The 21250-nt window shown below is 32.4% G+C and overlaps 4 protein-coding genes across 5 annotated transcripts; 2 read left to right on the forward strand and 2 right to left on the reverse strand.

Moving 5' to 3' along the window:
• Positions 1-77: 77 nt before the first annotated feature.
• On the forward strand, positions 78-884 carry LOC122591384. The gene is made up of 2 exons (XM_043763655.1): positions 78-237; positions 675-884. The coding sequence occupies exons 1-2, from the start codon at positions 88-90 to the stop codon at positions 882-884; spliced, it is 360 nt and encodes a 119-aa protein (XP_043619590.1). The 5' UTR covers positions 78-87.
• A 4798-nt stretch (positions 885-5682) lies between these two features.
• On the forward strand, positions 5683-6880 carry LOC122592774 (metal tolerance protein B-like). Its single transcript, XM_043765083.1, has one exon. The coding sequence runs from the start codon at positions 5696-5698 to the stop codon at positions 6878-6880; it is 1185 nt and encodes a 394-aa protein (XP_043621018.1). The 5' UTR covers positions 5683-5695.
• Positions 6862-9451, reverse strand: LOC122592775 (ras-related protein Rab2BV-like). 2 transcript variants are annotated; one of them, XM_043765085.1, is made up of 3 exons: positions 9104-9451; positions 7014-7496; positions 6862-6905 (listed from the first exon to the last, which is right to left on the reverse strand). In XM_043765085.1, exons 1-2 carry the CDS (start codon positions 9266-9268, stop codon positions 7026-7028), a joined length of 636 nt encoding a protein of 211 aa, XP_043621020.1. In that variant the 5' UTR covers positions 9269-9451; the 3' UTR covers positions 6862-6905; positions 7014-7025. The 2 variants fall into 2 exon arrangements, with proteins under 2 accessions (XP_043621020.1, XP_043621019.1); XM_043765084.1 differs by having other exon boundaries at positions 6862-7496; positions 9104-9437.
• Positions 9452-11935: 2484 nt separating this feature from the next.
• On the reverse strand, positions 11936-13180 carry LOC122591385 (protein ANTAGONIST OF LIKE HETEROCHROMATIN PROTEIN 1-like). The gene has a single exon (XM_043763656.1). The coding sequence runs from the start codon at positions 13178-13180 to the stop codon at positions 11936-11938; it is 1245 nt and encodes a 414-aa protein (XP_043619591.1).
• Positions 13181-21250: the final 8070 nt, after the last annotated feature.

Raw genomic sequence — 21250 nt, forward strand, 5'->3', positions numbered from 1 at the left:
TCGTTTTGATATTCGATTGGTTTTATATTCATTCATTTTGATTTATTCGTTTTCATTTATTACTGTTAAGTGTTTTTATTATTTTAGATGGATTGCTTGGAGGAAATTTTCTTAAATCCAAATGCGCCGGAAGGTGTAAATGAAGAGTTTGTGTACGAAGAGCCCGATGACGAATTTGAATCCCCAGATGTCCGTGATGAATTTGATTACGATCACGATGTTTTTTATACCAAGGAGGTATGTATATAATCCAACCTTTTCATTTTTGTATTATAAAAAGTGTATAAGAAAGTGGATTATAAAAAAGTATATAAATAGTGTATTAAAAAAAAATGTATTATAAAAAAGTGCATAAAAAGTGTATTAAGAAAAAGTGTATAAAATATTGCTATAAAAGTATGTAAGAAAACTAATTATTAAAACTACGGATAAAAATTGTTTATAAAAACATATTAAAAAATGTACGTAAAATGTAGATTAACAAAAGCTATTAAAAGATTGTTAAAAAAAAGGTGTACAAAAAAGTGTATTATAAAAAGTGTATAAAAAGTGTATTATAAAAAAGTGTATAAGAAAGTGGATTATAAAAAAGTATATAAAATAGTGTATTAAAAAAAATGTATTATAAAAAAGTGCATAAAAAGTGTATTAAAAAAAGTGTATAAATATTTCAGGTGTTTGACACACACATAGATTTGGTAGACTGGGCTCAAAGAACGGCAAAGGAGCTTGGTTATGTGTTAGTAACACGAAGATCAAATGTCACAAAAGGCGGAGAAGTTAAAAAGGTGGTCCTTATTTGCAACCGTGGTGGAAAAAAAGATAAGCGGTCAACCGGGGCACCCAAAGGGAGTACCAAATTGACTGTCCATTCAAATTGGTAGGCCGTCTGACAAAGGACCATAGTTGGTGGGTTGAAGTTATAGATCACCGACATAACCATCCATCAGCTTGTAATTTGGAAGGTATTGCGTACGCAAGACGACTAACCGATGTTCAAAAAGAATTTGTGGACGAAAAGGCGTTGCTAGGTTTAGGGCCAAATAGCATAAGGGACCAATTGAAGGATGCATTTCCCGGTATCTTGACCCGTTCACAAGACATTTCTAACTACCTGCGGCAACACCGGCTAAAGCACGCCCAACAACGAGGGAAACTCGAATGCAGGTGAAATAAGAAACATACCTGCATGTGGATCATATAACTATATGTTTATTTTTTAAAAAAAATACGAATTCCTTATACTTTGGTTGTTTACCCGTTGCAGATCGTGCTCCAATTACTATCTGACCATCAGTACACGTATTAGTACACGACGGATAGCAAAACCGGATGTTTGACCAATCTCTTTTTCGTACATCCTACATCACTTGACATATGGCGTGCATTTCCTTGGATCATTGAAATAGACGCCACGTATAAAACCAACGTTTACAACATGCCGCTTGTTGAGATTGTGGGTGTCACTCCAACTGGCAAGACATTCAGCATTGCGCACGCACTTATTGAAAATGAGCAACATGCGACATACACATGGGTGTTACAGTGCTTGAGGTCGACGCTCGAAGAAGGCCCCGTAGTCCCCGATCGACTGAAAGGTCTTTGATTTGTAGTCGAAGTACATGGGTAACGGGCCTCCATTTTTCTTCAAGGCAGCCTCAAGTTTTAGATTTTTGGCTGCCCCTCTTGGTGGTGGTGGTGTTTTCTTCGAGCCTACAAAACCAATAAGTAACAATAACATAAATAAGTTACTTTAAACGATAAGAATAAAATTATTTCAATGCATAACTAAATTTAATGTAAAGTCAATTTTCTTACCGCTGTTTTTGCAGCCTGATATTTTCTTCCACCACGATCGGTGCGGATCCCTCCCATCGCCGTCGCCGCCGTGAGCTCCTAGCATTTTTCTTATATCTACATAAATAATACACGTATTATAATACTTTTTATATCAACTTTTTTAACAACTTTTTTTTAACTTAATTTTTTATATGACTTTTGTACTACTACTTTTTCAATATATGTTATAATATCTTTTTATACTTATGTTTTAATACTTTTTTTACTTATACATTTTCCTAGCATTTTTCTTATATCTACATAAATAATACACGTATTATAATACTTTTTATATCAACTTTTTTAACAACTTTTTTTTAACTTAATTTTTTATATGACTTTTGTACTACTATTTTTTCAATATATGTTTTAATATCTTTTTATACTTATGTTTTAATACCTTTTTTACTTATACATTTTCCTAGCATTTTTCTTATATCTACATAAATAATACACGTATTATAATACTTTTTATATCAACTTTTTTAACAACTTTTTTTAACTTAATTTTTTATATGACTTTTGTACTACTACTTTTTCAATATATGTTTTAATATCTTTTTATACTTATGTTTTAATACCTTTTTTACTTATACATTTTCCTAGCATTTTTCTTATATCTACATAAATAATACACGTATTATAATACTTTTTATATCAACTTTTTTAACAACTTTTTTTAACTTAATTTTTTATATGACTTTTGTACTACTACTTTTTCAATATATGTTTTAATATCTTTTTATACTTATGTTTTAATACCTTTTTTACTTATACATTTTCCTAGCATTTTTCTTATATCTACATAAATAATACACGTATTATAATACTTTTTATATCAACTTTTTTAACAACTTTTTTTTAACTTAATTTTTTATATGACTTTTGTACTACTATTTTTTCAATATATGTTTTAATATCTTTTATACTTATGTTTTAATACCTTTTTTACTTATACATTTTCCTAGCATTTTTCTTATATCTACATAAATAATACACGTATAATACTTTTTATATCAACTTTTTTAACAACTTTTTTTTTTAACTTAATTTTTTATATGTCTTTTGTACTACTACTTTTTCAATATATGTTTTAATATCTTTTTATACTTATGTTTTAATACCTTTTTTATTTATACATTTTTATATTTTCTAATACAAACATTTTCTAGTACAAACTTTTATAAACTTTTTTTTAAATATATTTTTTATATACTATGTAATACACTTTTTTTACATTTTATATTATTTACACTTTTTTACAAACATTTTTACATAACAAAAAAACAACAACAACAACAACAACAACAAGAACAACACAACAACACAACAACAACAATACGTTAAATCTATGGGCATATAAGATCGATCCTAATACATTTATGCATAACAAGAATAACATCAAACTAATACATATACTATATAGCAAATTAATAGATACAAAATAAAAAAAAAAAATTAAAACTTACTTCGACGTTCGGAAAGGGATAACGACGGGTCGCTCCTAAAGCCTCACTGAAAAAGTGGGTCGCTCCTAAAGCCTCACTGGAATACCTTGGCCGAAAATATGGGGAGAGGGGGGTTGGATCGGTTGGGGTTTACGAAAGAGGTAACGACGGGTCGCTCCTAAAGCCTCACCGGAATATCTTGGCCGAAAATATGGGGGAGAGAGGGGTTGGATCGGTTGGAAAGGAGAAGAGAAAAGCGGGGGTCGGAAAATATGGAGTAGGAGTATGGAGAAACTGATGAAGAAGAAGGGGGATCGATCGGTTTTTATTTATTCGAGGCACCCTTTAGGAGCGACCGTCGCTCCTAAAGAGGGGGTTTAATGCACCACTTTAGGAGCGACCGTCGCTCCTAAAGAGGGGGTTGACGGGTCAGCGGGTCAGCGGGTATATGCATAGGTATCCGCGAGCAATTAATGGGTCTACCCTTTAGGAGCGACTGTCGCTCCTAAAGAGGGGTGGTCGGGTTACAGAATATTCCGTGGTCGGGGTATGTGGCCTGTTTTTTAAGTATGAAATGACCTAACATTGTATATCATGTTAAACTCTGCATAATATATTTTCTTGTAAATTATCAATTATGTTCACTTAAAATTTCAGTTTTTTTTTTAATTTAAAAAATTGAATTTTGTTTGAAACTTCGTGTCACGATTTTAGAGCAAAAGATCTAGTATACGTTGCCTTAACCGGTTATGCGCTAGAAAACTCCCTCGAATTAGATTTGTCTTTTTAAAATACCCGATCGGGAGAAAACTTCGTACTAATCCGACCAAATACACGACGATTAAAAATTATTTATGTCTTATTATTTGTTGCTAGCATATTTCATATCATACCTTATCTATACGTATTTATACAAATACTTAAAATCTTTTAATTTTTTCTTTTTTGAACAATAGACTTTACCTTCAATCATACAAACGTTTTTACTTATCTTTATTTTATATACAAATCAAGAATAAATACTATGGATATCTTAAGGATATCTACGTATTTACATATCTCTATTTTATATACAGATCACGAATAAATACTATGGATATCTTAAAGATATCTAAAAATGTGTCCTTAATTGTGGACAAATACCATAGGCTATCTCTTTGTTCATTAGATAAAGCATGTTTGTCCTTGTTTGTCTATAAGGGTATTTGTCCATAGTATTTATTTTTTGTTTGTATATGAAAGAAGGATACGTAAGTATGTTTGTATGATTGTAGGTTAAATTAAAAGACTTTAAGGATTTGTAAAGATTTTAAAGATTTGTAATAAAATGATGTGATAACCAAAGGACGCCTAATGCGCCTTAACACTAAAGATAGTCTATAACAAGCAATAACGGACATGCTTTAATATGATTTGAATAAGAAAAGACAAACAAAGGATATGGAAGTATGCGGTAAAACATCTCATTGGAATTAGGCTATGTTGCTTATAGAATTAGTTTTACATAGTTTCACTATGTACAACATCATGAAGTTGTACATAGTTTTATGGACTTTCAATGCATCAAAATGATGTTTTTAAGGTGTTCTCACTGTTCTTATTTTAAGAGTGTTCTCACCGGGGTGTTACCCTATTGGGTTTAAAAAAGGAAAATAGCACATCCCCGCATCAAAGCCTAGACCGAAGGGGTATATATTCTACTGCACAGTGTACAACTGTGTAAAACAATGATTGTTGTGGATGACTAAATTGTGTTGGGGGATATCATTCCCAATTGCAAATAGTGGGGTAAAAATTGCTACTAGTAGTCACCCAAAGATAGATACATATAGGTTTACATACCTCAGATCTTTGTTGTTGATGTTTTCCTGTTGTCATTTCATATTACAATTGAATATAATATGAGCCTATGAGAAAGTCAGAAAACAATTACCAATGGTCACAAACAGACAATCTTTAGCTTCACTTTGAACTCCTTGATTGTTTTCGTATTGGAAATTCAGAAACATTTTCCATCAGATCACATCACATTCTAAGGTAAAGTCAACCACTACTTCATCCAATTGTTACATGGGTTTTTAAATTTTGAAGTACCAATATATTAACAAATCTAAAGTAATTTCAATCATGTATATTATGATTGTTGATCTCTAGTTTCTGAAAATTTTGTTCACAGAATGTTATCTTTGTAAAAAAAAAAAAAATGGTTTTGACTAGTTCTTAATTAGTTTCGTAAGAAATATGTCAACACAACTCGAAGTGTTGTATACGTCTACTTAAACAAGCTCTAATGTTAGTTATATGAGTGTTTTTACCTGCTAAAATAGCTTATGTAACTGATTCTCAAAACGCATTATGCATGGATCGTTAATTATATATAGTTGAAGATGAGACACCATGATCACCAAATGCTAATTCTTGGATCCGAGGACCATCATCCAAAAGTTGAGATGACAGAAGGTTATAAGGAAACTGATACATCTAAGCTACAAAAACAATTAAGTGACACTTCTTGTTACTTCTCCAAGCAAGAAGGTAGCACTTCTGACAAAGAAGAACGGTCCAAATCTATGACCAAGCTCTGTGGACTCGTGTTTTTTTACTTGATTGTTATGACAGTGGAGATTGTTGGTGGTTTGAAAGCAAATAGTCTAGCGCTTCTTACTGATGCCGCCCATTTGTTAACTGATATTGGTGGATTTTCAATATCTTTGTTTAGTGTGTGGGCTGCAGGGTTTAGTGCGACTCCACATCAGTCTTTTGGTTTCAGCAGGATAGAAGTTTTGGGGGCTCTTTTATCTGTACAGTTGATATGGATTGTTTCCGGGTATTTGATCTTTGAAGCAATTGTAAGACTAGTTCATAAGCAATCGGATGTAAATGGTGCACTAATGTTTCCGATTGCAGCATTTGGTTTTACAATCAATTTTGTCATGATAATGTGGCTTGGCCATGGTCACAGTCACGGTCATGGCCATAGTCACAGTCACAGCCATGACCATGATCATGGCCACAGCCACGACCATGCTCATGGGCGATCTCGTGATACAAGAATTGAGATTGAGATACATCATGATTCAAATGAAGAAGAGAGTACAAATTTGATGGTGTCAACTTCTGAAGGCAAGAACGGGGCAATGAACATAAACATTAAAGGGGCTTATTTGCATGTAATGGTGGATATGATACAGTCAGTTGGGGTGATGATTGCTGGACTAGTTATTTGGATCAAACCGGAATGGTTGATGGTTGATCTGGTTTGTACCTTGATCTTCTCGATTTTAGCCTTATGTACTACTCTACCGATGCTTAAAAATATCTTTTCTATATTAATGGAGAGCACACCAAGTGAAGTCGATGTTGTGCGCTTGAAAGGTGATCTAAATAGCATCAAGGGACTTCATGATGTTCATGATCTACATGTATGGGCAATAACTCAAGGCAAAATTGTATTGTCTTGTCATATAATCGTCGAGCCAAGTGTAAACTCACATGAAATACTTCACACTGTTATAGATTTATGTGAAGGTACATACGGAATTCATCATGTAACTGCACAAATAGAATCCTTGTCTGAAATTTTAAAAGGTTGACGCTTCCTTTCTTCAAACTTCCACACTGTATCATTTATGTAACACAATATTCTATTTTTCTTAGTAAAAAGAACAAAAAAAAAAACAAACGATCATGACGAACAAGGCCTAAATTAAAATATGTGATTGTTACCGAATCTTGAACTCAAGATGAACAGCAACCGTTTGTGTTCCCAGATGAATCACCAATATAAATGGTAGTTCCCTTCCCAGGCAATGCTACATCTTGGGCTGCCAATGCTTTCTTGCTAATTATGTGATAAATCTCAGTCAAAATAGTTTGAAATGCTTTTTCGATATTCACTGCCTCAAGTGCTGATGTTTCAAGAAATGAAAGCCCTTCTTTTTCAGCCAAAGATTGACCATCTTGCTCAGCCACAGCTCTGAGATGGTTCAGATCGGACTTGTTTCCTGCCATCAGGACCACAATGTTGGAGTCGGCATTGGCTCTCAACTCATGCAGCCACCTCTGAACACTATCAAAAGTTGGCTTCTTGGTTATGTCATACACTAGTAGCGCTCCAACTGCACCTCGATAATAAGCACTGGTAATTGCCCTGTACCTTTCCTGCCCTGCAGTGTCCCAAATTTGAGCCTTTATTGTTTTTCCCTCAACCTGTGTTCAAATCATCCGTAAATGTTGTTGAAAACATACTACATCACAAGCATACATCATAACAATTCCAAAGTCTCAAATACAAATAACATAAACTATAATAGTATGTCCATAATGCATTTATGCCTTTACGTTTGAAATGACCCAACATCGAACATCTGTCAAATCCTATACTGTACTTTTCCACTAGCAAGCTGCAGAAGTTTCAACTTTCAGCTGTAGTTTACAGTTTATCAAAAGGTCAATTGATATTGTTTCATATTAGCTGAAAATGTCAACTGTATAACCGTATGTACAAAGTTTGTGTTATAATAGAAAGGTTATTTTCAAATATATGTGTCCAGCCTTACAATATGGAAAATTCAAGGGAAAGAAAAGTTCATCTTATAGCATATATCACAGGATTGTAAGTATGTATGTACAATCTACTGAAAAGAAGTAAACTCAGACGGCAACTAATACATGCCTATATTGATTACTTATTGCCAAATGTACACACATATTATAATGGGTTTTAATTTACATGTAAATCTTTTACTGTTGAATGTATCCCTCAGAATTCACATAATGAAACCTAACGAAGTGTATTAGTGAAACCAAATCCTGCCACCAAAAACACACCTAGGATTGCAAATGAATCAAGCCGAGCTTGGCTAGACAACTTTAAGTTAAGCTCAAAATCAACTTGCTAGCTTTGATGAGCCTTCGAAATTGAGTCTTGAGCTCAGCCTGGGAATAATTTTAAGATATGGCTTGAGCTCGACTAGAAAAGCTCAAATATTTAAAATTTATAACTATTTTCAATTTGTAAACTTTATTCATATTCATAAACGTCCAGCCTATCAAAAGCAATCATTAAAAATTCCTACTTAAGTAGATTCTTATTTTATGTAAGCTCGACTATCATCATCAACTTCAAGCTCAAACTCTGAACTCAAGTTAACTTGATGAAACCTCGACCCAAATTTACTCAAGCTTGAGTTCTTCGATATGCAGCCCTATAGAAACAAATTTTGAATCCAATAAGACTGCGATGTTCTGTCCTCTCTTCTAAAAAAAATTTAAGAGCCCGACAAGACTCCAATACATAGATGCACTATACAAAACAATTGTCATATTTTTCACACTCTCGCTAAAACACCCCAACATTACCAACCGAGCCCGCAGAGGGGCCGGTCCTCGTTTAAGTTTAAGCAAACCCACAGCGGTTTGATCTTCACACTTTGGCCCCCTAAACTAAATTCCTGGCTCTGTTATTACCAATGACATAATCTTAACTATATGCAATCACTTTGCCTTTCAAAAAATTTAGGAAAAATACTAATTTCTTTTACCAACCGACAAACTGACACACACCATTGAGTACACATCGTTTGTTAAAATCCTAGAAGGCTAGAAACAACTGTTTATAGTTTTTTTTTTTTCTAATCAAGATTTAAGATTATGTTTTTTTTGTGATTGTAGATCTACAACATATACATTCAATATAAGCAATGCATATACAACTTATCATCTCACAAATTTATTTATTTACGGAGTATAAAAAAAAAACAATGGCAAATAAACATAGAAAGATAGAAGAAAGAAAAAAAAGCAAAGTAAATTACCTGAAGAGTTCTAGTAGCAAATTCAACACCAATGGTGGCTTTAGATTCCAAATAAAACTCATTTCTAGTAAACCTTGACAAAATGTTGGATTTCCCAACACCTGAATCTCCAATCAACACAATCTTTAACAAATAATCATAATCTTGATCTACCTTACCACCCATTTCTTCTACAGATATATATATAAAGATCCAGCAAGCTATATATATATATATAGATCTATAATAACAAAATGTACAAGTTAAGGTATATAAATGAAAGAAGTAACTGAAGAGGGTGGGAGTGTGTAATAAAATCTATCTTTACCAACTGGAAAGGAGCTTGCAAGAATGTATTTACTCTTTATTTTAATAGGGGTGAAAATGAAAGGACTATGAAACTGCCGACATTTTGTCAAAATGTATGTGTTTGTATGAAAACTATGCAAAACCATAAAATCCAACAGCTTTCCATGTGTTGTACTTTAATACTCCGTAAATCATTTAATTATTTTCATATTAAATGTAACGTAAATACATACATTTATGAAAGCAAGTGGCAATTAATACTCTATTTGCCAATCTACTTCACATAACGATTCGAATGCTTAATTTGGTTTGAAAAGACCTTCAAGACATAGCAAGCTACAAGTTTAATCATCGTCGTGTTTATGAACGGACGAGTTGATGGTTCTTTCACACATTGCAAGACTAACGAGTCTTGACTTTATCCGGATAGGTTGAATCTGACGGTAGCTTTTAACCGTCACATTATCTTAGACATAATTCAATCTATAAAGTATTTAGTTCACCGTTAAAAATATCAATTAATTTGTAATCATTAAAATGCATTTTTTTTTACTAAAATGCACTAGGATAGAAATATGATAAGCAAATTTATATTATTTTCAAGATTTTTATAATGCTACTAAAAAGTGATGTATATTATTATTAATAATGAAAAGTTAGCAAAAAGAAGGTAACAAAAACAAATTAGAAAATATTATGTTTCTTACATTAGCTATGTCAATCAAACGCCATCTTATTTTCTGTACTCAAAATCAACAAATAAATCATATCTCGAATCTCATCGAAAATAATTGTGGGTGAGACAAAGATCATCTTGTGAACGACAATCGTCACTCGCTTTTCAGAATGCACAATTTGTGTTCATGAAACTGGTTAGTATTGACTTCACCGACAATTATCATAAATTTGTGGAACAATAAAAAACCTTACTCTCTAAATAGTTTTCTTTTTTGTTTTGTTTTGAACGATGATATCGCTTTTAAACCAATTCATTTTCTCAAACCAATTCATTTTCTCACCGATTGGGACCTACAAGTTTACAAAAGGAAACAATCCCATGGATATTTTATTTGCCATTGCCACATCATGTAACAATGAGGGTGAGATAATACCAATATTGAACAACTTGAACTTTGAAGAATAATTAGTCCAGAAATTAGGTATACATTCTTGATATTATTAGCCGACTAATTCCCAAGAACAATACATCATCCGAGAGAGAGACAACCTAAAATTAAGAGGCCAATTACCTTTTTCATTGTGTGGCAAAAACTTTTGAAATCACTCTAATTGGCCAATAGTCATTTAGCCAAGTCGCAACACAAGACTTAGGAATTAAGGCAATGAAAGAAGAAGAATTATCTCAACTGGTTTCCCCCCACTATAAAAGAATTGTTGTGAAAACAAACCATTGATTAAATTTAGCAAATATATTTTGCTTCAAATTTGATTTTGTTGGTTAGATAATTACTATGCAAAATTCCAAACCGAACATATAGACATTTTTGTTTTACATGATAGTGAAAACCAAACCATTGAATTTTGTTGGTCAAGTCCATTTATGATTTACGAGAGATAATGTCCGCGCGTTGCGGTTGTGAGATAGTGGGGGTGATAGGTAAAGTCATAGAGTATGATAACTAAATGCCTTAGTCGTACGGGTTCTGCCCTCGGATTTCAAAAATTCGTCGAAAGTATATCGAATGACATCTCGAATGAAAGAACATGGAATTTTAAGAACACCCATACAATTTTTATAATTTATCGATATACGCTTTTGAGATAAAAGATTTTGAATAAATTAGAGAAATAAAATGATTTGTGGAAGGGGGGGGGGGGAAAATGAGTGTTTGAGATTTAAGAGTATTATAGGTATATTAGGTAAAGATGTTTAAATTAATAAATAAAAAAGAAGGGTAATTTAGGTAGTTTAATTACTTAATTGAGATTTTGAAAAAAAGGCAAACTGTTTTATATGATAAATATTAAATATATGAAAGGAAAAGTCAAAGAGATTTTATATATATATTGCTACCGGTGATTACATTTTCTTTAAAAAAATGAGCCATCCGATTAAATTTTCATTTGATCACCACCGCTTAAACTCTTCCTTTTAAAGTGGACATAATCTATAAGTTTGTTAATTTTATTAAGGCATGTGCTTATAAAAATATACACCATCTACATTCATGTAACGCTAAGGGGGGTGGGAGTGGTTTCCCCAACCCCAAAGTTCCCCAGATATCCACATCACCATCTTCCAATAAAAACTCTCCACCTCAAACTTCCCCAATTCACCCCAAATCATCCCAAAATGGTGGCGTCACTCACCCCAACCCCAATTTCCACATCATCTTTTTTATTTCCATTTATTTTTACTTAACAAAATCACAAATTATATTAAAATTAAAAAACATACCCTTTTATTATATTAAAACAAAGAAACATTACATAATACTTAAAAAATAATAATACTTAAAAACAATAAACATTAAATAATACTTAAAAAAAAAAAAGAAACATTACATAATACTAAAAAAAAAACTAATCATCGAGATACGCCAAATCTTGAGCCCATACGTGCTCCGTAAAATCATATCGAAGGCGATGGTGAACTTCTTCGTCAATCAACTCCGCATACACACTTTCATCGAACACCGGTTGCACTGGCGGGTCCATTATATGGACCGGTGAGATTGCCCTCCCGTCCCTCTTAATGATCATGTTGTGTAAGATAATACACGTATGAACATACTTTCCAATTTTGTCTTTCGTTAGAGGTCGAAGAGGTCGTTGAAGAATTTTCCATTTACCTTTGAGGACACCAAAAGCTCGCTCGACCTCTTTTCTGGCCGCCTCTTGCAATTTCTTTAATCTTTTTTCCTTAGGATCGGTTGGATACGGGTATGCTTTAACAAGTGTTGACCACTTGTTGTAGATCCCATCACTAAGATAGTAGCCACGTTTATAATCTCGGCCATTCACGCGGAATGAAGAATCCGGAGCCGTTCCGTTACGCGCTGTGACATACAACTCGGATTGGTTCAACACGTTGATGTTGTTGTTCGACCCCGGGGCACCGAAAAAAGCATGCCAAATCCACAAATCTTGTGACGCGGTGATTTCAAGCATAATAGTTGGACCGTTGTGGTCACCCCTCATGTATTGCCCTCTCAAACGTCTAGGACATGCCGACCACTCGACATGTGTGCAATCGATGCTACCAAGCATCCCAGGCATATGATGTCGAAGCTCGTGGGCCTCGAAGATGCGTGCAACGTCGTGTGACGTCGGCCTGCGTAGGTACTCTCGGCTATACAACCGAATGATGGCATCACAAAAATAATCAAGGGTCTCTCGTGCGGTTCTGGCTGCCATGCACAAGTACTCGTCATACTCGTCTGGTGCGTTACCCGTCGCGAGTTGCCTAACGGCGGATGTGCATTTCTGTATCGCCATAAAACTTTTTCTTCCTCTTGCATCGTAACGTTCTTGGAAATACAGAAAGTTTGCTTCAATGTCGCGTACGATATCTAAAAACATGGTCTTGTCCATTCGAAACTTCTTTCGAAAGTAATCGTCTTCGTATTTTGGTTGTTGAACGAACCAATCGTTCAAAAGAGTGGCAAGACCAATTTCCCGACGCCGGTCCGTATACCGTCGAGTTTGAGGAGCACTAGAAGTTGTCGTATCTTCAAGAAAGTGTAACGCATTAACAAAGAATTCCATAGAGCTATCGTTTGATTCGTCGGTAGAGTCGCTCGAATTATCCAAAATACTGGAAGCCATATTTTTTGGTGTTGGCTGTAAGAAATTAGTGATGAAAAGGTTGGGGTGTTTGAATTTTATAAAAATGTAGTGAAAATGATAGTAGTTGTGTGTTGTTTTGGGAAGAAAAGAGTGTATATATATAGAGAAAGAGGTAAAAGAAAAAAAAAAGAAAAAAAGAGCAACGGCTAGCTAGACCCGCTCCCCTCGCCACGTGTCCAGCCACCATTGGTTCCTTTCCTGCATGCGGGCCCCACTCCGGATTCTCTCTCCTCGGGCTACCTTCCCCGTTTTCAGCCATCCTTTCCCCACCCCGACCCACCGGCGGCGGTGTTCCCACGCGGGGCCGGGGTTCACCGCGCCTCACCCCACATCCACTCCCACCCCCCTAATTCCGTAAAGTTTAGTATCTTTTAGATTGTTGTTATTTAAATAAAATGGCATGTGCTTAAAAGAATTATCATCTCCGCTATTTTTTAAAGCTAACTTAAGCTAATATTCAGGACATCTATACTTCCTTATAAAAGGTATTGGATATCTTAATTCAGCACTTTTTTTCTTTCTAAAATACCCCTACTTAAACATAATACCCTTATATACCCTCATTTCCCCATTTGATCTAATCATTACATACTCTTATCGACTTTCTATCACCTTCCGCCGCCGCCCTCCTTCTCCACTGCTGCCCTCGCTCTCCACTACCGCCTTCCTTTTATATTATCGTCACTTTCTAGCCGCTACAATACGCGGGCACTATGCTCGTTTCCCATGAGATAAATTCGATTTTTTGAAATTAATATACGCACTTTCCCTCCATCTATTTTCACAAACATATCACTATATAAACACATATATACATGTCACATTCATTTGTATTTTACTCATTATATCATATATATAACCTTTATCAAAATACTTCGAAAATAAAGATCTCTTCAACCTGCAAAGCAGATATTATATTATCAACCAACAAAGCAATGCTTAGATGCCATTTATTTCATCATTCTTGAATAAGTTTTTGAGTTTAGTACTTTAATTATTTTGCTCTTTATGTTTTGATTTTTAATTTTATAGGTCGGTTTATTCCATGTTAAGTTGATTTCTTGCCATTCAATAAAGATTTACCAAATAACTTTTCTTCATCATTGTATTATATTGTGACATATTGAAATGGATTGTTTGACGGAAAATGCTTTTGCGTATTTATAAAGTTTACTTAAAATATTGTAACACTCGAATTACATCACATTGAATTTTAACATCTCACATTCTCACTTATCATAAATTGGCCAGTATGCAAATAGTATTATACTCATACATTTCTATTAGATAATGCATTAAGCCAAAATGATAAACATTCATATTAGATGATTCATATATGACCTACAAATAACAAAACTTTGTAATTTCATATGCGTTTAGCAATTTTATTTCCCTTTACTATTATGACTGATTTTACATTGATTTGGTATAATCGGTCTCATTTTTAATTGCATAATGTGACATATAGATCTACTTTAATAACCGTAACACAAGCTACGTACGGGTATTTTACTATATATATTGTTTCCGGTGCGTTGGAATTTTAATTAATCTTGACCATCCATTTGAATTTTGTTTTGATCTCAACCGTATAAAACACCCGTTAAAAATGGAGAGATGGTTTGATTTATCCAAACGTCGGTTAAAAACGACTATGTGTTTGAATTATGGATAATTCATACGGTTCAACATGAATTTAGAAAGAGTCTTGAGTTGATCGAATTAAGTGCGAACATGGGATAATGATGGCTGAAAAGTTGGAGTCGGTTGCTACAAGAGGGTGTACGTGAGTTTAATTTTGTATGTGTTTATATTTTTTTGTTTCACTATATAGGACTATGTAATGTAATTTTACTTTTACTTGTACTCTCAATATCAGTTGTAGTACGAGTTTTTTTCTTCACTTTTTACATACTCACATATATAAAATTGCTAAGTAGTATTTTCTTTATCAGGACCGTGTACGAGACTACCCGCCCCGAAGCTAACGTATTCCCATTGCTACCTATAACTATTTGCCTTTATGTATATCAAATCTTAATTTAAGTATTAGTAATAAGACTCCCCTATAAATATGTAAGTAAACTAAAAATATATTTTGGGCTTATTAATGGGGATAAGATACCAAGTTGGTTTTGAGCAATATTTTATCCCGATAAGATACACGATAGATATGAGGTCACGTTCAGGTAGTATTTTCCTTATTAGGTTTGTGTACGAGACTACCCGCCCTGAAGCCAACGTATTGCCATTGCTACCTATAATTATTTGCCTTTATGTATGTCAAATCTTAATTTAAGTATTAGTAATAAGACTCCACTAAAAGTATGTAAGTAAACTAAATAAAATACTTAATAGTTGATATTTAAGTGTAACCCGAGCAACGCACGGGTATTGTTCTAGTTATGAAAGGCAGTAATAAGTTATGATAAATCAAAAGTTTTTGCCATATGCAACAATCATTATTTCAAAACACGTACTTTATGTTGTGTTTGTATTTGTTGTATATGATAAGGAAAAATATATCATTGCAAATAGAGGGTGTTTAGTGTTGCGACTTCAAGTTAGTTGATTAATATGTTGATTAATATAAAGTGTGGGTTGGCATTTATATTGTAGGTATTTTGGAGGGTTTGATTACCTTAGTGCTCATCTAGAGTCTCGGTTTCGAATTTCATAAGTTGAGTTTTTAAGAAAAATTTGATTTCTTTTTGAATTGGTAACTTGGTGTTCAGATATGATCGAGTGATACTATTCTAATGGTTTATCAATGATCAAAAATCAAATTTACCCGTAGAGACGTTAGTGTTGTAGGTTAGTGCTTTGAAGGGTTGGAAAAAGCTGGTGGTAGATTGGTTCTTTTTGTTTTCCAATTGATTATATATTTTCTTTTAAACTATTGTATCAATTATTTTCTAATTTTTAATGAGTTTTCTTTTAAATTATGATGGTGTTTTAAGAGAATAATTCAATTGTTTTAATGTTTATCAAATACAGAGTATAATTTTCCCTAGCCTTATTTATAATCGGTTCTGTTATCACAAAAAGTTCCCTAGCGTAAAAAAATGAATTGGTTATCTAGCGCATTCACAGCCATCAAACTTAGTTTGTGCAAAAAATTACATATCTATTCGGTACTTATCTTGTAAGTTGTAACTTCTTTTTTCTTTCTAATGATAATACTTTGTTATGTTTGAATTATTTTTTTATGATATAAAAATATTTTTTAAAAATATTTTCTTCCACCGAAGTACGGTGTAGACACGATTAATTTATTTATTTCTATAACAACTAATAACAATTTTTAAACCATAATAAAAAAAAATGAGATTACCCCATATATATTGTTGATCTACGTATTTGGTGTGTATTACTCGACTCTCGACTGCGGAAAACAACATTGTTTTCTAACCCATTGCAGGCCCAAACCATCGATATGGTTTTAGTTTAGTGAATACGAAAGTAAGTATCCGTGCGTTGCGGCAGTGAGATGGTGGGGGTGATAGCTAGGTGATAGAGTGTGATATGTCATAGAGTATGATAGTCAAATGCCTTTTAAAAGTATTTTTGGAAAAAAAAACACAATTGTCTTTTAAAAGTATTTTTGGGAAAAAAAAAGTGATGTGGCAAGTTTACATCTTTTCTTAAAAGATTTTTATTTTAATTATGATGTCATAAATAACTTACAATACTTTCAATTAAAAATAGCTTACTAAATGTTTATTTCAAGCTCTTAAATTTTTATTGCAAACAAAGAAATTATTTTTTTACATAATATAATAAAAAAATTTTTTTATGTTTTGTCAATGTAATAGGTACTCTTATTTATAGGTTATTTTGTTATTCACTTCATTATCTCCAAGATAATACAGTATGAGGAATTAAAAAAAAAATCCAATATAAAGAAGATTTGTAAGTGGCAAAATATGAAGACCAAAGTTTGTGGGTAAACCCAAGAAATTCAAAGTTTAAAGGCAAAACATAAATAAATTAAAGTTTGTGATAAAAGCCAAAAAGTTAAAAGTTTAAGGGCCAAAATATAAAAAATCAAAATTTGTTTAATGTTAAAGTAATAAAAACAAAAAAAGAAAAGTTATTGTACCTAAGGCTACTTAAAGTAGGGATGTGCACGGGTCTAGAACCGGCCCGCCCCGGCCCGAACCGGCTTGACCCGGGAACCGAAAGTGCAAGAAAAGTGGAACTGAGAACCGGCCCGTTGACCCCACGGGCGAGTCGGTTCAGATCCGGGTTTTAACGGGTCAGGCTCGGGTTTACAAGGGTGACCCGAATTTTATACCCAAGAACAAAAGTGAGAAATCATTAAAAGAAAAGTAGATCTTAAAACCAACCTGCAAATCACAAACCCAGTATCTTATATCTAAATACCCACATAAATCAACCCACATAAACATGTTTATATATTCAAACATGTGTACACCATTTTTTTTTGTTTGCCGACGATGACGAAGAAGTAGTTGAGAAAGAAATGTAACAACTCTACCATTTGGGGATTATTCATCAGAATACTACAATTTAGGTTTTTTCGAAAAAGGAAACTAGAATTTAAGTTGTTGACAGATTTGTTTGGCTATTTACAGGCTGTACAATTTTATTTTTCCGTAAATACAATATATAGGTATTGTATACTAGTAATATGAAAGTGAGAAAAGGTATAGGAATATATGTATTAATAATAACATTATTTCTTATGTATGTGTGTGGTAAAAAAAAAGCGTTACGTCACCAAACTAGGTGATTCAATTGTCTCCACTCTCCACATATTCACAAGGCTTATCCTTTTTTTTTTCATTTTATATTTACTTAAACTAAAATAAGAATAGTAATACCCAAAACCCAATTTTACCTGCTATCTAAATGTCTCACATTCTCTCTCTCTCTCTAAAGCTCACTTTCAAATGCTCGTCTTCTCACATTCTTGTAATATTCACTCGACGACGGATGGCAACATACTATATGGATATAGATCTACAGAGACACCACCATAAATCCACAGAGACACCACCAGCCTTTTGAAGAAAAAAAACACCACCATAAATCCATCATCATCATATATATATATACAATAAATTATATACATAACATACGGAAACATTCAAAAGCCAAAGAAAACTACTCTTACTACATTTCGGGTTTACCGGGTCAAACCGTCAAACCGCGGTTTCTTACCCGGACCGGCCCAAGAACTGAGAAGCATCAATATCATGAACTGTGAACCGGCCCGTTTGGGTGCCGGGCGGGTCGGGCACGGGCGGGTCAGTGGCGGGTCACGGATTCCCGGTCCTAATTCTCATCCCTAACTTAAAGTGTTATATATATAATTGAGGTGAAAATTACACAACAGGCCAATGGTGGTGATCATCATTAGAAGTCTACATCAAATGCTATTTATAGTTTCGAACTAACGAAGTTAACATTACGATTAAGATAAGTAAACAATCCTATCTTATCTTAATCTTAATATATACTATAAGACAGTTAAACTAATGACTTATTAACCAATCAAATTGCTCAATTTCATCAAATTGACTTTCGCTTATGTCATCATTTAGATTAATATATAATATAAGACAGTTAAAGTAATGACTTATTAACCAATCAAATCGCTCAATTTCATCAAATTGACTTTCGCTTATGTCATCATTTAGATTAACTATAAATTAAAAATCCTAATAATCATTATCCAAATATATTATTATATTAGTATTTATATTACTTTGTAGAAAAAATCTCATTAATTTACACTTTTTTGTTTTCCATCAATAATTTACACTTTTTAACCCTGAATACTTAATTTATATTTATTTTTAACCATCAACTTGAGAATTTCTTTTAAAATTTATAATCATTTAATTAGTTAAAAAAAATTTCAATATATTAAATATTGTTTACAAAAAATTATTTCAAAACCTAAAGACTTATTAACAAATATTAGATTAGATTTTTATAAATTATAAATATTAATATATACTCCCTCCGTCCCAATTTAAGTGTCCACATTTGACTTGTTGAGTCTTTCTTCTCTAACTTTGACCGTAAGTATTTTTGTTTGTATAATATAATACTTAATGAAAATTATATCAATGAAAAGTACATCCAAAGCTCAATCTATTCATATAATTTACATCAATTATGGCTTAACACACACGAAACAATTTATGGTCAAAGTTAATAAAAGAAAGACTTTAATAGTCAAAATAAGACATTTATATTGGGACAGAGGGAGTAGTTTAATATTTAATATAAACACAATTTGAACTCTAGATACATATCCAAAACATAATAACAGATGACGATATATAACATCATTATCTTAAACACAATATGAATCACAATACATGAAACGATCACAGAACAGAACACGATTTACAACATAGGGTTACTTGAATACTAAATTGAAGTCAATATGAACTCTATTCAAGATGCATTATATCTCTCAAATCAAAAAGGTACATATATATATATATATTTGTATATTAGGTTTGCGTATTAATGTTTAAAGTTACCATTGTCACTCAAATCAAGAAACCTAATTGTTATCAAAGAGTATGAAAACAATCTTAATTGTTATGTAATTATCATAGGACAAGTGATTGAAAATAAACCTATGCGTGTTATGGGTCCGCATCATGATCACATACATATACTTGAATATCAAATACATTATCAAAAGTATGTTTATATATTAATTCTTAATTATCTTTCATAATAATATCACATTATGAGTACAACTGGTTTCAAAAAGTTATATAATAGAGAAATTATTATAACATGTGCCTTGTGGAATGAATACGACAAACAATTTCATCAATATATCTCAGCTAATAATGACAGTGACGAACATATGATTATTGTACTACAATTTGCAAAGTGTAACACTTAAAACCTTATATCTTCAAAATTATAAACTTTTATGACTTAAATATATGTAGATCTAATATTGATAATATCATAAACCCCGTATTCAGTGTTGAACACGAGTCTAAAATCTAGTAACAAAATACACTAGGGGAGTTATATACTTATACCAACTCACGTATACTATACCTTTGAATTTACCAATATGCTATTTATAATTTCAAACTAATGAAGTCGTTAGTTGGTAAACTCATTGACTATTATGAAGTAGTTGATTAATATAAAGTATGGGCTAGTATACCGATAGTTTTCTTCGTCTTTTATTCGAACTGTTTTCTCTAAAGGTAATAAAGTATAAAGTTATATTAGTGAGTATATGCATTTTGAATCTGAGATTTGTTTCAGTATTCATATAAAGTTTTGGGTTCAAATCTCATAAAGAGATTTTTTCAAAAAAAAATTGACCCCCTTAATTTTTAAGTTGACGACTTGATGTTAAAATATGATCTGGTGATATCACTTGTATTATGATTATACTTTAATGGTATGTCAATGATTTAAAAAGTTATCTGTTAAATAATAATTAAACTGTTGTAGGTTATGCTTTATAGGATTGGAGATGGTCGATGGTGTGTGTTGATGATGGAGGGCTATCTGAAAACCTTTAGTGGTGTAGGTGTTAGTATGTCACTGTTAAAAATACTAAAAGTTGAACTTATGTTAAAAAAATATTTTCACACAATTACTAAATATACACGACCGATTTATTTGTTTCTATGACAACTTACAACAATTTTTAAACCTCTAAAATCGTATTAGTGTTTTAACACTTTCATATGATTTTTATTTTATAAAATAATACACTTGAAAATTGAAATATCTAATAAAATATAATGAATGGTAAAAAGATTAGAAAGAAATAAACTAGTTAGTTTTATAAGGACTTTTTACACCATGTCTTACACCATCACATGCTACCATCTTTACTAGCTAATTAATCTTTATAAAACTAGGAATAAGTTATAAAATATCTAGTAAATATAAATATATATATATATATGCACGAATTATATATATGTATACATATAGGATATTTTCCTTAATACTTAGGTAAAAGAAGTGCCACATGAATACTTACTATTTCACCTCCATCACATTTTCACCACATCACCA

Source organism: Erigeron canadensis, chromosome 3 (assembly GCF_010389155.1).
Source record: "Erigeron canadensis isolate Cc75 chromosome 3, C_canadensis_v1, whole genome shotgun sequence".
In the NCBI taxonomy this organism is placed as follows: Eukaryota; Viridiplantae; Streptophyta; class Magnoliopsida; order Asterales; family Asteraceae; genus Erigeron; species Erigeron canadensis.

Bases quoted from the DNA above. Each gene is read 5' to 3' on its own strand.
- LOC122592775 (XM_043765085.1), bottom strand. From the start codon at position 9,268: ATGGGTGGTAAGGTAGATCAAGATTATGATTATTTGTTAAAGATTGTG. The intron at 7,497-9,103 runs GTAATTTACTTT...ATTTGAACACAG, and splicing joins TTGCTACTAGAACTCTTCAG to GTTGAGGGAAAAACAATAAA.
- LOC122591385 (XM_043763656.1), bottom strand. From the start codon at position 13,180: ATGGCTTCCAGTATTTTGGATAATTCGAGCGACTCTACCGACGAATCA.
- LOC122592774 (XM_043765083.1), top strand. From the start codon at position 5,696: ATGCTAATTCTTGGATCCGAGGACCATCATCCAAAAGTTGAGATGACA.
- LOC122591384 (XM_043763655.1), top strand. From the start codon at position 88: ATGGATTGCTTGGAGGAAATTTTCTTAAATCCAAATGCGCCGGAAGGT. The intron at 238-674 runs GTATGTATATAA...TAAATATTTCAG, and splicing joins ATGTTTTTTATACCAAGGAG to GTGTTTGACACACACATAGA.